At 41.7% G+C, this 14648-nt stretch overlaps 1 protein-coding gene across 2 annotated transcripts in view; it reads right to left on the bottom strand.

Annotated features, from left to right (window-relative positions):
- SPAST (spastin) overlaps window positions 1-14648 on the bottom strand; it is a 240905-nt gene that overhangs the window by 217752 nt on the left and 8505 nt on the right. For both annotated transcript variants that reach the window (XM_030196406.1, XM_030196405.1), the window contains exon 2: window positions 1833-1919. In XM_030196406.1, coding sequence (XP_030052266.1) covers window positions 1833-1919 — 87 coding nt within the window. The remainder of the gene's footprint in view (window positions 1-1832; window positions 1920-14648) is intronic.

Here is a 14648-nt window from a genome sequence, read left to right as displayed (position 1 = left end):
TTTCAGCCAAACATGTCAGCACATTTTTGGCTGAAACCAAAACTCTTCCACCCACCCCCGTGCCACACAACCACACAAAGGCCCTCTCAGGGCCTACCTTTAAATGCCCTTGTGGTCTAGAGGCTTCTTCCAGGCAAGAGCAATCTCCAGTCACTCTTGTGCCCACTGGTTCCTCCTGTGGCAGCCTTGTTAGACTGCCACGGGAAGTCCCAGCAACCATTTTGAGATTGCGCCTGCTTATGCTAGCTCCAGAGCAATCTCAAAATGGCTGCTGGGATCTCCTGTGGCAGTCTCTGCATGTCCAGGCAGCCATTTTGGCAAGAGCAACTAGGGATCTGCTCTCAGAAGAGGGCTAAGCGATGCCCCTTCCATGCTGTGGTCACCAAAGTACAGATGGGCCCCCACAAAGGTGGCAGTGGTCACACCATGTAGCTGAATCCCAAACAGTTCCGGCATTGACTGACTCGCTACTGGAACATCTCTAGAGTTAGGAGGGCAGCCCTAGGACTTAGCCTTCCTCTTAACCATCATGACAGATGAGGAAGGCAGCAGAGGGGGAGAAATAACACCAGCAGTCAGGAGCTCACACTTACACATCTGACCTCCAATGCCATCCTCGCTCTACCACCCTCAACATTCTAATAGGGGGAGGGGGTAATTTTACAACAGGGCACTTATTTTACACATATTTCATCAAGACAATAGGTGACTATGGGGCTAGTATTTTATAAAGATACTTATGGGCTCATTTTAAAGCACTTAGACAAACAAAGTACCATAGGTTTCTATGGTACTTTGTATGTTTAAGTGCTTTGAAAATGAGTCCCAAGTGCCTTTATAAAATACTAGCACAAAGCCTGCAGAAATCATGCCAGGATTGAAGGTACGGACACTATATCTGCTTGAGAGCAAGTGTAAATGTTAGTACATAATATACATGTGTAAATCATGATTATGTTCCACCCTAGCTCTTCCCTTGAGCATGTCTATCTAAAAGTGCCCTTCGGCTTGCACCATGCATACTTTTAGGCATAACCTAACTTTAAAGAGCCCATTAACTCACCTAAAAACAGTCTGGTCAATATTCAAAACAATTTAATCAGCCAGAAACAGCTGCTAACCAGTTAAATCACTTGCTTGCGGCTATCTGGTCATTTTAAGCGGCACTTAACCAGTTAGCGCTGAATTCAAAAGCAGTTAACTCATGGGCATTCCAGGAGTGGAGTCGGGTTAAGCGGTGATATTCAGTCCATGATCATATACTTATGCTATTTACGCAGCCCAATCTTTAAGCGATTTGGCTTATGCAGCCAAGGGCTGAATATTGACTTCACTGGCTATGTGTAAGCCGGCTCAAAACTAAAATGGATATTCAATGCTGAAGCCTGGACAGGGCCCCGAAACTGAATATCCAGCAATAACACTGGCGGTAGGCAGCAAAACACTCATTGCTGCTGGCTAAATATCAGGGGGAATGTTTTACATGCAAAAATGGTTTTATAAAGACTGCCCTCTAAAAGCTTACCTGTCAAAATTTTGAAGAAAATACATAAGAAATGGTGGGAAAAGCTCAAAGAAACCAGTTGAAACCAGCAATTACTCCCTCTTTTCTCTTCTTCTTTCCACTAGGACTCAGGAGATGATTTTGTAGTGAACTTTGTTTTAATTGCTACTTGTTGTATGTAACACAATGTAGGAAATACTCTTATCTTCCCCACTAGAACTTAATTAGTTTTACAAGATAAAATTGCTTATGAATTTTTAAAAATCTGAACAGCGATAATTATCTTTGGTATATGCAGAACAGTATGTTTCACATAAAAATGACTTACCATGTCCAGTAACCGAGACTCCTATGCCTTTCTCTAACTCTTCAATTCCTTTCTTATACCATTCCACAGCTTCTTCCTTCTGGCCTCCTTGATAGGGAAAGCAAAAGAAATACCGTGTATATATATATATATGACAAGGAATAGTTCTTTACTAAAAACTAAACATTGTAATACAGATATCTGCAATGCTCCCAACTTTCTACTGCGAGGACAATGACAATTTGCTCAGCTGCCACACTCCTATGGCTTCCATTTAGTTACCCCTTTTTTTTTCTTTTAATTCTTTATTTATATATTTTTAACAATCATAATAAATCCTTATGAGTGATAATACACATATCAGCAAATCATAAACAAAATTCTAACAATCATTCCACTAGTGTATTCTACTATCGATCCCAAATTAAGGTAATGATCCAAGACTTATAGAAAATTTCAAATACTTAAATATAAAGCATATTCACCAAATGAGTAAATCAAAAGAGCAAGTTACATCTCGAAAGGCTGACTCCAAGCTGCCATACAGTGGTGCGTATGTGGCTAGACTTTTACATTTACCTCCTCTCTGCTTAACAGAAATTCCTCCAACTGTTTTGGATCAAAGAATTGGTATTGCCTGGATTGAAATTTTATTCTACATATACATGGATATCTCAGAATAAAGTCTGCACCTATTGCTATTGTTCTAGGGCGTAGAATCAAAAATTTTCTATGCCTTTGTTGGGTATCCCTAGCCAAATCAGGAAATACCCTAACCTTTGACCCCAAAAACAGAGAATCCAACTGTCACACAGGCTTCAGTACCCAAGATGAGTGAATCAAAACGTCAGAGTAATGATACATATTTGGTGGCAGTAATATTTGAGAATAATATATATAGCTGTCAAACAAGGATAAGAGGGAAGGTACGCAGAGTATGGCTCACGGAATTCTTTCCAACTCTTCTGAATGTGTATGTCTCTGACCTGGAGGAGAGGGGAGGTCTCAAGGGGCCAATGCCCAAATATCCTGTTTGGAAATAAAATTAAGATATTTCAAAGGATGATTTTTACTGTTTAATTACAGGGTGCTACTGTCCCGAAGCAACAGATATTGCCATGCTTCTCCATCACAACACATAGCAACCAACTACAAACTCTAGGCTTTCATCACTAGATACATATATCACCTATTAAGAAAGCTATACAGATCAATCACTAGGTATCAAAGTAGAATTTACTGTATACTAAAACAAAGAAATAAACTGAGGAAATGGTTGAAATCACAGACAGTTGAGAATATAGTGTTATGGAGGCAAGTAGATAATATTTACAGAAAAGGTTCTACAAGCTAAAAATAAATTTTTGGCTCAGATTGAAGCCACCTCTAATAAACCTAAGTTGTTTCAAACTGTTAAGGGACTGGCTACATAGCTATTCCAGTGAAGGTACATGAAGGCAATTATGATAATTTGGTTGCTTATTTCTGTCAAAAGATTATTACTCTCAAGGAAGGTTTCGGGAGGCATGATGGGTTGTTGGCGGTTCTAACACCCTCATAAGTGTTGGGGATTTAGGTTGATGGGAGGGAGAATTATTGAAGGATAAATTCACAAATTTTCATCTATTATCTGTTATCGCTGAAGGATTTGTAGTAAAGGGTGTTCATATTTTTGCTAAGAATTGTAAATGCTTCCATATTGTTTATTCCTCTCCTTTCCCTATTTCCTACTATTCACTTTTATATATTTGTAAACCACTTTGAAAGGTTACTAAAAAGCACTATATCAAGAAAATAAACACTGAACTTGAAGCCATGGTTACCCTGATTTTGAAGAAAGCGGGTCTAGATGAGTGGCAAGTTTTTGTCCTGTCTCAAATCTGCAATTTAAAGCTAAATTGATGGAAAAAAGTTGTGGTTTCACAAAATGATGATTTGGAGAAATCTGGCTTTTGGATAAGGCTCAGGATGGTTTTCGGAGGAACAGTGGTACAGAAACTATGCTAGTAATTATGACAGATGTGATATATTACTGGATGGATAAAAATGCTCTTCTTGTGTCTTTGGAGTTGTCATCTGCATTCGATTTGGAAAAACCAGTCAGCCATTCTTTTGCAGAGATGTGAGCCAGCTGGATTATCTGGGTCAGTACTTAGGTGGCGGACATTTTTACTGCGGCTATTCTCTGCTGAAGCCAGTCAAAAGCTTGTCCCTTGCTTTGCTTGGGGAGTAGCAGGGGCCTTAGGCAAACGCTGTTGACGTGAACAAGTGCACTGGGGCTGAGCCTCAACAGGCTGGCGAGCCGAAGGGGTGTACCTACGCCTCTGAGAGCAATAGGTACTCTTCCTTGGTTTGCCATGAAGAAGGTGTCTGGCGGGAGAGAGAAGAGATGGCATCAGTGTTTCTTGATTTGGTCATAGTCCCTGGAACTCCTAGACTTTTGAGAGTGGATTCCACCACCATGGAATTGTGAGGCAACTGAGGCCTATCAAAACCAGATGCATTGTAGATCTGATACTGGGTGTCAATCTTCATAGGCATGATAGGGACCGACAGAGGGGACTCCTAGTTCCTGACGAGGACTTCTTGGACTACCTCCCTAGGAGGAGATGTGTAGTCCAAGATCTTGAACATCTTGGCCCTGGGCTCATCTTCCAATGCTAAAGGAAAGGGAATAGAATCGGCCATTTTCTTAACAAAAGCTGTGAATGAAAGGCTTTCAGGTGGAGGGGAGGGTTGAGAGAGAATTCCATAGGACTCATCCGAGGAAAACTTACCTTGGATCCTCCTCTGAATTCCACGAGCGCTCCTCTTCAGTGTTGGACAAAACCTCCTGATGGGAGGGTTGAGACCGAACCTGCCTTGACGTGTAGGAACCATGTCCTCAAGAAGTTGGTTCTCGCCTCGACTCCAGTGAAGCTTCCTCCACCGACATTGAGGGAGTGCTGGCTTGGGTGGCAGTTGACACCGGCGCTGCATACGGCATTGGTGTCGGGGACCGCACCGCATGCTGAGGGCCAAGCGGGGCCACAACGGGAGGCGGGGAAGGCGCAAGCACCCCCAATGCCCACCATTGCATAAGGCCATCCAGCAGCTCGGGGAGAAAGGACCGGATGCACTCATCGAGGGCTGGGGTGCCAGCTCAGGCGCAGGTTGCAGAAACACTGGTGTTGATGCGGGAGCAGGGTCTTGGCTGCTGGGAGACAGATGCATCAGCACCTCCTGTATGGAGAGGGAGCAGTCCTCCTGCTGCCGAAGCTTCTCGGGTGCCGAATCCTTAGACACCCTGGAGCTCCTGGCACCATGTGTCGAGGGCGACCGATGACAATGCTTCTTGGCCTTCACCCGAAGCATGTCACTGACACTCCTCAGTGCTGGCAAGGACAACGTCGAATCCACACGTCACCTCAGGGTCTGGTCCGACAATGGACGGTCCTGGAGGCCCTGCACAGCAGGAGGCCTTGAGGTATGTGAAGAACCATGCAATGCTTCACTGCTCCCAGTGTCCAAGGGTCTAGCAGACATGCTTACTGATGGCTCTTGATACCAGTGCAAAACTCGACATCGATGCTGAGGAACCGGACTTAGCTCTGAAAGTCTTCTCTTGTTGAGCCTCTCTGGAAATCTGGGTCCTTTTCTTCATGCAAAGACAGAGAACGCAGTTAGTGGGGCTATGGTCGGGCCCAGAATGTGTGTCCTTCTCAGAGATTGTCCAATTGTACTGTGTACCGCGCTTAAAACCAGTAGAAACCTTCGTGGACATGGAAGGGAAAACTTCCTCGGCTAAATCAAATGAAGCGATGGTGCCCGAAAAGGGGCAAGGCATGACAAAAAAAAAAGGGAAAGTTCCAGGCCAAAATCAAGGCCTAAAAGCGGCCCCGATGATGATGAAAAAATAAAGGAAACTTAAATCCAAGAAAAAACTTAAGGGAAAAAAAAAATAAGAAGGAGGTTCCACAACAGGAACTCAAAGGAGACAAAAATAAATGAAAAATAGCCAAAAGGCACCAAAAAAGCTCTTTAGGACTGAGCAATGTGAGGAGATGATAAAACACACCCTCTCCTCACCACGGTAGAAACAAAAAACTGAGGAGACCGCATTTGCACGGTGAGCAGGAAGGCACCCGCACATACGCAGCAGAGTGTGTCTCGCACTCCACAAAGGTCTTTTTATACTTGTGTTAATTCCAGACCAGTCGACGCAGTTCGGCGTCACCCACTTGTGAGAACTACTAAGCCTGCTTGTCCTTAGAGAATACATATAAAACATTCTAAACATGTTTGGTAAATCAACAATAAGGGCTAACAGATTCTGAAGCCTGTTGGCATTTATCAACCTACCAAAAATAAAATAAAATCAAAACCCAAGAGACAAATCATTTTATAGTTTCTATTAACCACAAGATTTCTGTTAAAGTGTTGCTGAACAGATTTGTTCACATGGCCAACAGGAAGATGCTGAACTAGAGAGCTAGCTGACTGGAAAACAAGCATTAAAAGTACGTGCATATATTTCTAAAATACTACAAATATCGTTCTTTTTCAATATGTTGTATTATTTAGCTTTTGTTTTGGCACATAACTCCTGGAGTGAGTTCAATGTGCATATTACCATCAGTAACAGAGGTACTGGGGAGACAGCTGATATAGCTGCACTAGAGCTACAATTGAAAGACTCCTTTGCTTACTATGTCCAAAAGTGTCTCAATCTTCTTTTATTGCTGACATATGCGTTGCACCCCACTCCAACGATTTTAACTTGCTCCACTCCGTTGCATTCCACCACATACCCCACCCTAGCCCTGCCCCATAACCTCACCCTAGATCCACCCTACAGCCTTGCCTTAGCTCCACCCACTTTAGCTTCCCCAAATAGCTGAGTCACCGATGGCCTATGTTCAGGTGGGACAAGGGCATGTCAAGTTGATAAACGTCTATTTCCTATAAGATCAATGTTGAGTTACTACTATGAAGCACATTTAAGATTTGGTAAACAGCTGCTACTGTGCAGCACACCAATGAAGGGATTGGGGAAGGATGTCCACTTAATCCGCCAGTGGTTTTTGTCCTGCTCCCCTCCCCCTGTCCATACTAACTGGCAAGGGAAACCTCTCTATGACAGCACTGGGAAAATACCAAAACACAGGAGTAGAAGCCACCAAGAAAAGAAGTTCCAGAGATGACAATAGAAATATCTAAAAGTATTTACTCTTCAAATACAACAGTGAAGATACTCAAAAGCAGCGGTAAAGTCCGCCAAGGCGGAGGAATGCTAAGATCCCAGAACAAATACACAGATATGAGCAATCAGTGGCAAATAGACCAAGTAATCCACGAACAAACGAGGAAACTTCAATCGCTTGAATACAGTTACTGAATGAAGACTCAACACAGTACCATGTCTGGCCAAAGGCCAAGTCTTCCTTCGATAAACTCTATTCAAACGATTAAGTTTCCTCGTTTGTTCGTGGATTGCTTGGTCTATTTTCCACTGTCTACTTGTATCTACTCCAAAAGCAGCATACAGGTAATACCCGACAAGGGCTGTGTTTAGGCACCCAGGCCTTCATCAGAGGTCCTCATTAAGAGAAACAAGACATAAATGGAGCATAATATGTGATAGGGCTTAACATTCAAGAAGAGGACAGAACAAAAATTAAACATATGTTTAGAAAGAATTTATAGTGACTAGATTTGTGACAAAACAAAATTATGACTAAAATCATAATCTTGATTGAGTGAAGACACATCTGTGCTTAGGTGAAATAAAAAGTAAATGACAAGACAGAATAAAAAGAAATAATTACAAAAACAAAAATACTAATTGTGAAACATTTTAAAAAAACATGGTGCTTTATAAAATGTAGCCGTCAGAAAGGAACAGCGTGATAAATGCTGTTTATGATTTAGTCACCGCTGAAAGTTATCCAGTTAGCATACGCTAATGTAAATGCGCTAGATGGATAATGCTTCCACACACATTTCCCACCCATGACACACCCCTACTGAAAAAATTAAGAGTCAACAGCACTCGATTAGAACATGCTGACAGGCAAATTACTGTAAAATGCTTTAATGCATTTTGCGGTAAGCCATTTTTTCCTCTGCGTAAAGTGTGCATTAGCACTAAGCGTGGTTTAGTAAAAGGGCCCTTTTATTCCCTAATAACATAGTTGATGGTTTGGCTGCAATTTTTTTAAGTAGTTGCAATATTATATTATACTTTTGAGATTAGGCTTATGTTAAAAAAAAAACTTCTTTCATAGAATGTAGAAGCAATCTACAATTCATTGCCCAAATCCCTTTGAGTAGAAGATAATGTAGTATATATTTTGTAAACCAGAAAAATTCTGGTTTTGTTTTCTCTAGTGTTGTACAAAACTAGAAATTTATATTAGCAATCTCTTTTAGAGCTGTGGACTGAAGGCACATTAGGACCTATATTATTTTTAAGTTGGTCCCAGCGCATGTTTTCATTGAAAAACGTAATGCTGCGTTTCATGTATGAATATCTGAAGATGTTTGATGCTGTGCTATGCTATTATGGTCTCTTATCCTGCAAATTCCCTATAATCCTAGGTTCAAGGTAGGTTACAGACACCAAGATAACAAAAAAGAGATAACATAGCACACCACATAAAACATTAATCTATTAGAAAAGCCGCTTTCAGATTCTTTCTAAATATGAGATAAGATGAACTCTTGTTGAATATGCAGAGGTAAAGTATTCCACTATTAACCTCAAAGTAACAAAAAGACCATGCGTACCATCTCTTATAACGTATGCCTTTTTAAGATGGGGATGTGACTTGCAGTCAGTAATCATTATTTATGAATATATATATATAGCGAGTATGTGCATATTTTGTAAGACGTTTTGGAAGATCATTTTTATTCATATAAATTGATTTATTAATATCAGTGACTATACATGCCCCTCACTATTTCAATATATTTTCAGTGAATATGTATGTCTCATTATTTTAATGAAATGGGTTTTGTTTTTTAGATACTACCACAGTGATTCCCAAACCTGCCCTGAGGGAACCACAGCCAGTCAGGTTTTCAGAGTATCTATAATGAATATTCATGAAACCGATCTGCATACAATGCCTCCTTGGTATGCAAATCTATAGAAACATAGAAAGCTAAAGGCAGATAAAGACCACATGGCAATGGTTCCTGGCTACCTTAATGTCCATGCAATTTTTCAAGTCGCCCCCCCCAAAGCCACACATTTCTTCTCACAACTCCCCTTTCCCTGCCAGACATTTCCTCTGAGGTCACTAACTGTCCCCCCCCCCCCCAAAAAAAAAAAAACCTGAGATTAGGGAGGATGTATTTAATCCTTCAAAAAGGCGGTAAATAAATCCTTAAAAAGGCGGTAAATAAATCCTAATAAATACATTTAAGACTTCTGTTAGTAAGTTTTAAGTGATACAACATCCGGATACCAAAAAAAACAAAAACAAGTGTTTATCAAACATATACAAGGACTACTCTCCTTCCTCCCCTTACTTTCGTTGGAACTTCCACTTTATTTTGAAGCCTTTTCGGCATTAAAGTATGATTCAGCTCTATAAATGTATGTATGTTTGGTGCCTGCATCAAAAAACCCCAATAACTACAGATTTACTGTCTTCACAGACCGCTTAAATTCAGATGTCATAAGCACTGCAACATAGGAATCTTCGTTAGTCCAGCATTTATATTAGCTGCTTAATGCTTCGCACTGTAACTCTGTAAAATGCAGGTGGGACGTGTTCAGCCCATGAATAAGCCCATCGCAAATGAAAGCGACTGCAGAGAGTGACACAAGGACCCACCCATTGCATCTTTAGACATTTCTGGATAGGAGACAATTTAACCTGACCGAGTCCGTGAAAAGATGAACATCCATTTAAAAAACTACAATTTGGACTTTCCACTACAAAGCAGCTGCACTAGTGACCTGATACAAAATGACGACACAGAGACAAAACCTGGCAGTGTGTCAAACCCAAAACCAGCAGCACAAAGAGGGTAGAAGCAGTCTTGTGGCAATTTCCTTACTGGCCTGCGCCCGTTACCCGCCCACAAAGTTCTCCAGGACTGAGCTCGTGCGGGCCCCCCCCCCCCAACCATAAGTATCCTTCCACAACACCCCTGACTGTCAAGGCGCACCAGAGTGCTGCAGAGCACAGTTTGGGAAATACTGCCATATGGACTATCCAGTCTGCCCATCTATAATCCTTTTTTCTCTCTTAGAGATCCTATGTACTTATCCCAAGCTTTCTTGAATTCAGGTACAGTTGCATGTAACCCCTGAAGCAGGCATGTGGTGGAACATGGTCGTTGGATTTTGAGTCTTTTAAATAAAATGTTCAGTTTGGATCTTATGATTTTCTTGCTTTGACTAAACAAGAAATCGATCGTACAAAAAAATAAATTAATCTTAGACCACAGGGATCCCAAGGTCCAATAATCCTCAGAGAGTAGGTAATTAAAAAAATATATTAAACAAAAAACAGTTGTCACACACAGGCTATGCCACATACTCCTATAGCTTACATCAGTGTTTCCCAAGTCTAGTCCTGGAGTACCTTTGCCAGTCAGGTTTTCAGGATATCCACAATGAATGTGCAACTTGATTTGCACACACTGCCTCCATTATATGCAAATCTTTTATGCATATTCATTGGATATCCTGAAAACCTGACTGGCAAGGATTACTCCAGGGCCGGATTTGGGAAACATTGGCTTAGATCACATTATCCAAACCTAAGCTCCTGAATATCAACTGTGAATAAAGGCACACAATTGTAAGGGATCATAAAAAGTAAAGGAAGTTTCTCTCAGCTGTATCATGCATTTATAAGGAAAACACAGGACACTCTGGAATTCGTTGCCGGAGAAAGTGGTGAAGGCAGTTAGCTTGGCAGAGTTTAAAAAGGGGTTGGACGGTTTCCTAAAGGACAAGTCCATAAACCACTACTCAACGGACTTGGAAAAATCCACAATTCCAGGAATAACATGTATAGAATGTTTGTACGTTTGGGAAGCTTGCCAGGTGCCCTTGGCCTGGATTGGCCGCTGTCGTGGACAGGATGCAGGGCCCGATGGACCCTTGGTCTTTTCCCAGTGTGGCATTACTTATGTACTTAAGAGCATCTCCAGCTGTATGAATTGTTTACTCATGTCTTGGATTTTCTTACATACGTCTGGATAAATACGCAATTTCAAACCCAGAAAGTCAACATTCTGAACAAAAACATTTATATACTGCCTTTCTGGATGAGCCATTCAAAGTAGTTTACAATCACTTGGTTGACAACAAAATATATTAAAAAAAAAAAAAAAAAGATTAAAATCAGAAAATCTTAAACAAGAAACCTATAAAGGATAAAAATGAACATTTTTTTTTTTAAAAAGCATTCCAAAATATAGAAAGTTTAGGGAAAAAGGGACATCAGTTTCCATTTATCGGTATACCAAATCCCTAAACTCAAGACCTGGGAAATTCTTTCAGAATTTCAGATCATAATCCATTACTGAATATGAAATTATTTACAAGCTTTTGTAAACCATGACCCATGAGACCAGTGGTTCTTAACCCAAGACACACACACCAGTCAAGGTTTCAGGGTATCCACAGTGAATACGAATGAAATAGATTTGAATATATATCTCCATTGTAAGCAGATCTATCTCATGCATATTCATTAAGGATATTCTGAAAAGCTGACTGCCTAGGTATGTCCTGCGGTCTGAACTGAGAACCCTTGCAGCACTATACTACCAGTGAAATCACATGTCAGTCCCAGGGAAGATGGGGAGGTTGCTACTTGGAGGGGGAGGGGTGGGTTCCACAGGCGCATAGGTGTGTGTGTGTGTTTGTTGGGGTCACGTTACATGCCTGGAATAGCATGAATTAACATACTATCTGCTGGGGCATTTAATGCAGCACTGTGCGGTAAATGCTGAGGATTTGGCAAGCATCTGCCCTGCAGTTACTACGCAGGCTTTGCTTGCATTTACTGTAATTTAAGTTTTGCCCTTAAGGTACAATAAGTGCAAAAACATATTGTACTTTAGCAAACATCGTGCAGTGCATCTTAATTTTATTACTGAACATCCATTACACCCCAGTTAAACCATGAATTATGGAAACCCCCAAAATATGTATATTTCATGATTACAACACATTACCTGTGTTAACTGTTCTGAATTGAATAAAGTAAACCACAATGTACTACAACATAACTGAAATTCAATATTAACATATTCTTATTAAGCTTTTTAACAAACAATTTCACCTTTATGAATGATAATACACAAATTGGAAATCACCCTTAATCAAACATATAATAAACTAGTAAGTTTCAACAGATTAACGACCTCAATATTAAGAAATCAGATCAAGATGTAAGATTACTTAAATAATCTAAAGGAAATAATTGTGTATTAATAACTTTACCCACGAAGCACATGCCCTGGATACTTCACTCAAAAGCTGTTAAACAGTGTACATATGGGACTATACCACCACCTGAACTTCTTCTCTACTAAGCAGAAATTCCTCCAGTTGTTTGGGGTCAAAAAACTGAAATTGTGGAGAGGAAGTGACGTCACCGAAGCTGATGGCTGCCTAGCGTTCTAGCTCCCGTTCCTCGACAACTACAAAAGCTATAAAAAGCTATCACCAACCTGTTTGGATCGGCCTGCAGTGTTCTCCGCTGCTCCTCATTGAATTTAAGATGAGTAAAGCGACTTCGGCGCGAGCTAAAGTGCAGGAGAAGGCAGCTGACGGCGGGCCGGCCAAAACCGCGAAGCGCCACGAGGTAATGGCGCCGGTCTCTCCTTCTGACTCTGACTCAGCGCTTTCACTAGCGGAATCGCGGAAACCGCATATTAAAAAAGGAATCTCAGGCGAACTTCGCCAGATCCTAAGCGGTATACAAGCTGATATAAATAAATCGAGGGATGAGATTTTGGAAAGAATGGAGTCGTTGAGCTCTGACCTCCGTGAGCTGGGGAACAGAGTTGAGGAGGTAGAAGCCAAGGTGGATGAGCACTCTGAATCCATACACTCAGTCGAAACCAACCTCCAAGCTTTAGATCAAAAACAAATAGATCTAACATATAAGCTTGATGATCTTGAAAACAGGGTAAGGAGAAATAATCTGAGATTCCGTGGAGTTCCTGAGGGTGGAGAAACAGAGGATGTTATTCAAATTGTACAGACACTGTGTGCCAGCTTGCTGGGGGCCGACGCTGAAGGGGTAAAGATTGAGATCGACAGAGCACATAGATCCCTGGGTCAGCGGCAGGAAAACAGAGCGCGGGACATTATCACCCGATTCCATAGGTATGAAACAAAGGAACAATTGCTTAACTGCGCCAGGAAAAAGTCTAACTTGGAATTTGGTGGGGCCACTGTGTCTGTCTATCAAGACTTATCACAGTTCACTCTGCAGCAAAGACGACTCATGAAGCCAGTTCTGGACATTTTGGCCAAGGAACAGATAACATATAGATGGGGCTTCCCCTTTTCCTTGATGTACTCACTTCAGGGGGTCAAGATGAGAGTGACGTCGATGATGGAAGCTTGGAAATCCCTGCATGGAGCAGGCCTGGTACAGACTAATAAACCGCCTGGCGCTTTGGCCCCAGCCACGAAGACAAAGCTTCAAAAGTGGCAGAGGATTCCTGCCACTCCTAAAAGAAATATTCCAAAAAGAAAAGTGGCTGTGGATGAAACCTGAACTTTACCAGAAGAAAAATGGCTGAAATTGATATCCTGGCTGGTAATGTTGCAAAGAGTTATTGGTGTTACTCTTTGTCTCAAGTTTGAATATGTTTTGTTTCTTGTTTATTAATGCTACCTTTAGCAAAAGTGAACTTTAATATTATAGTCAATGGAGGAAATGGTAATTAAGGATGTGAGGCTCCTTGTGAATGAAGTTGCATAAGTTACAAGATATTAAGAGGAGGGGAAATTTAAGGTTATGAACAATGGGCAGGGACCAATCATGAAGATGGGTAATTAAGGTTGCTCAATCTGGGTCCATAAAATTGGTGATGACATAGGTATTTGGGGGGGGAGGGGGGGCTGGGTTGCCTGAATGCTGGTGGGTTACTTCCTCGCTTCCCACTACTGGGACTTGATCCCGTTAGTTGGTGCTAGACATGGGGGGATGGGGGGGACATGGGTAGGGGGAGGGTCATCACTAGGGGGAGGGAGGGTTAGGGAGGGAAGGGAGCACAACTGGTATTGGATAGAACAAAGACATGAAGTGGATGGATCCCTCTTGGAGGGAGAGAAAGCTGATGTAATATCCCAGGCATGAATACAGACTTAAAAATCTTATCATATAATGTCAAGGGGCTGAATATGCCTCAGAAAAGACAGAAGTTTTTCAAAGAGATGCAGATGTTTAGGCCGCACATTGTATTGTTGCAGGAGACCCATCTCCGTAGGGCACATGAGAGGCTGTTAGCTCATCCAGAATACCCATGCTCCTTCTTTGCTTCCTCTGCTGATGACTCCAAAAAACGTGGGGTGGCAATTCTGTTCCACAAAACAATATCAGTCCAAGTAAAGAAAATTAGGCGGGACCCGGGAGGGCGTTTTTTACTTTTGCAAATTGTCCTGGATCAGGTGGATCTCACGCTTGCTTCGATTTACGCCCCTAATGAACATCAGGGGTCCTTTTACACTAAGGTGAAAAACACTCTGGCTGCATTTATTCGGGGTTCTTTGATTATGGGGGGTGATTTCAACGAGGTTATGGACCCCGGGTTGGATAGATCTGGGAACTCTCAACATCCAACGTCTAGGGACTCGGTGGCACTGGG

This window comes from Microcaecilia unicolor, chromosome 3 (genome assembly GCF_901765095.1).
Source record: "Microcaecilia unicolor chromosome 3, aMicUni1.1, whole genome shotgun sequence".
In the NCBI taxonomy this organism is placed as follows: Eukaryota; Metazoa; Chordata; class Amphibia; order Gymnophiona; family Siphonopidae; genus Microcaecilia; species Microcaecilia unicolor.
This window is presented reverse-complemented; position numbering and strand designations above follow the sequence as displayed.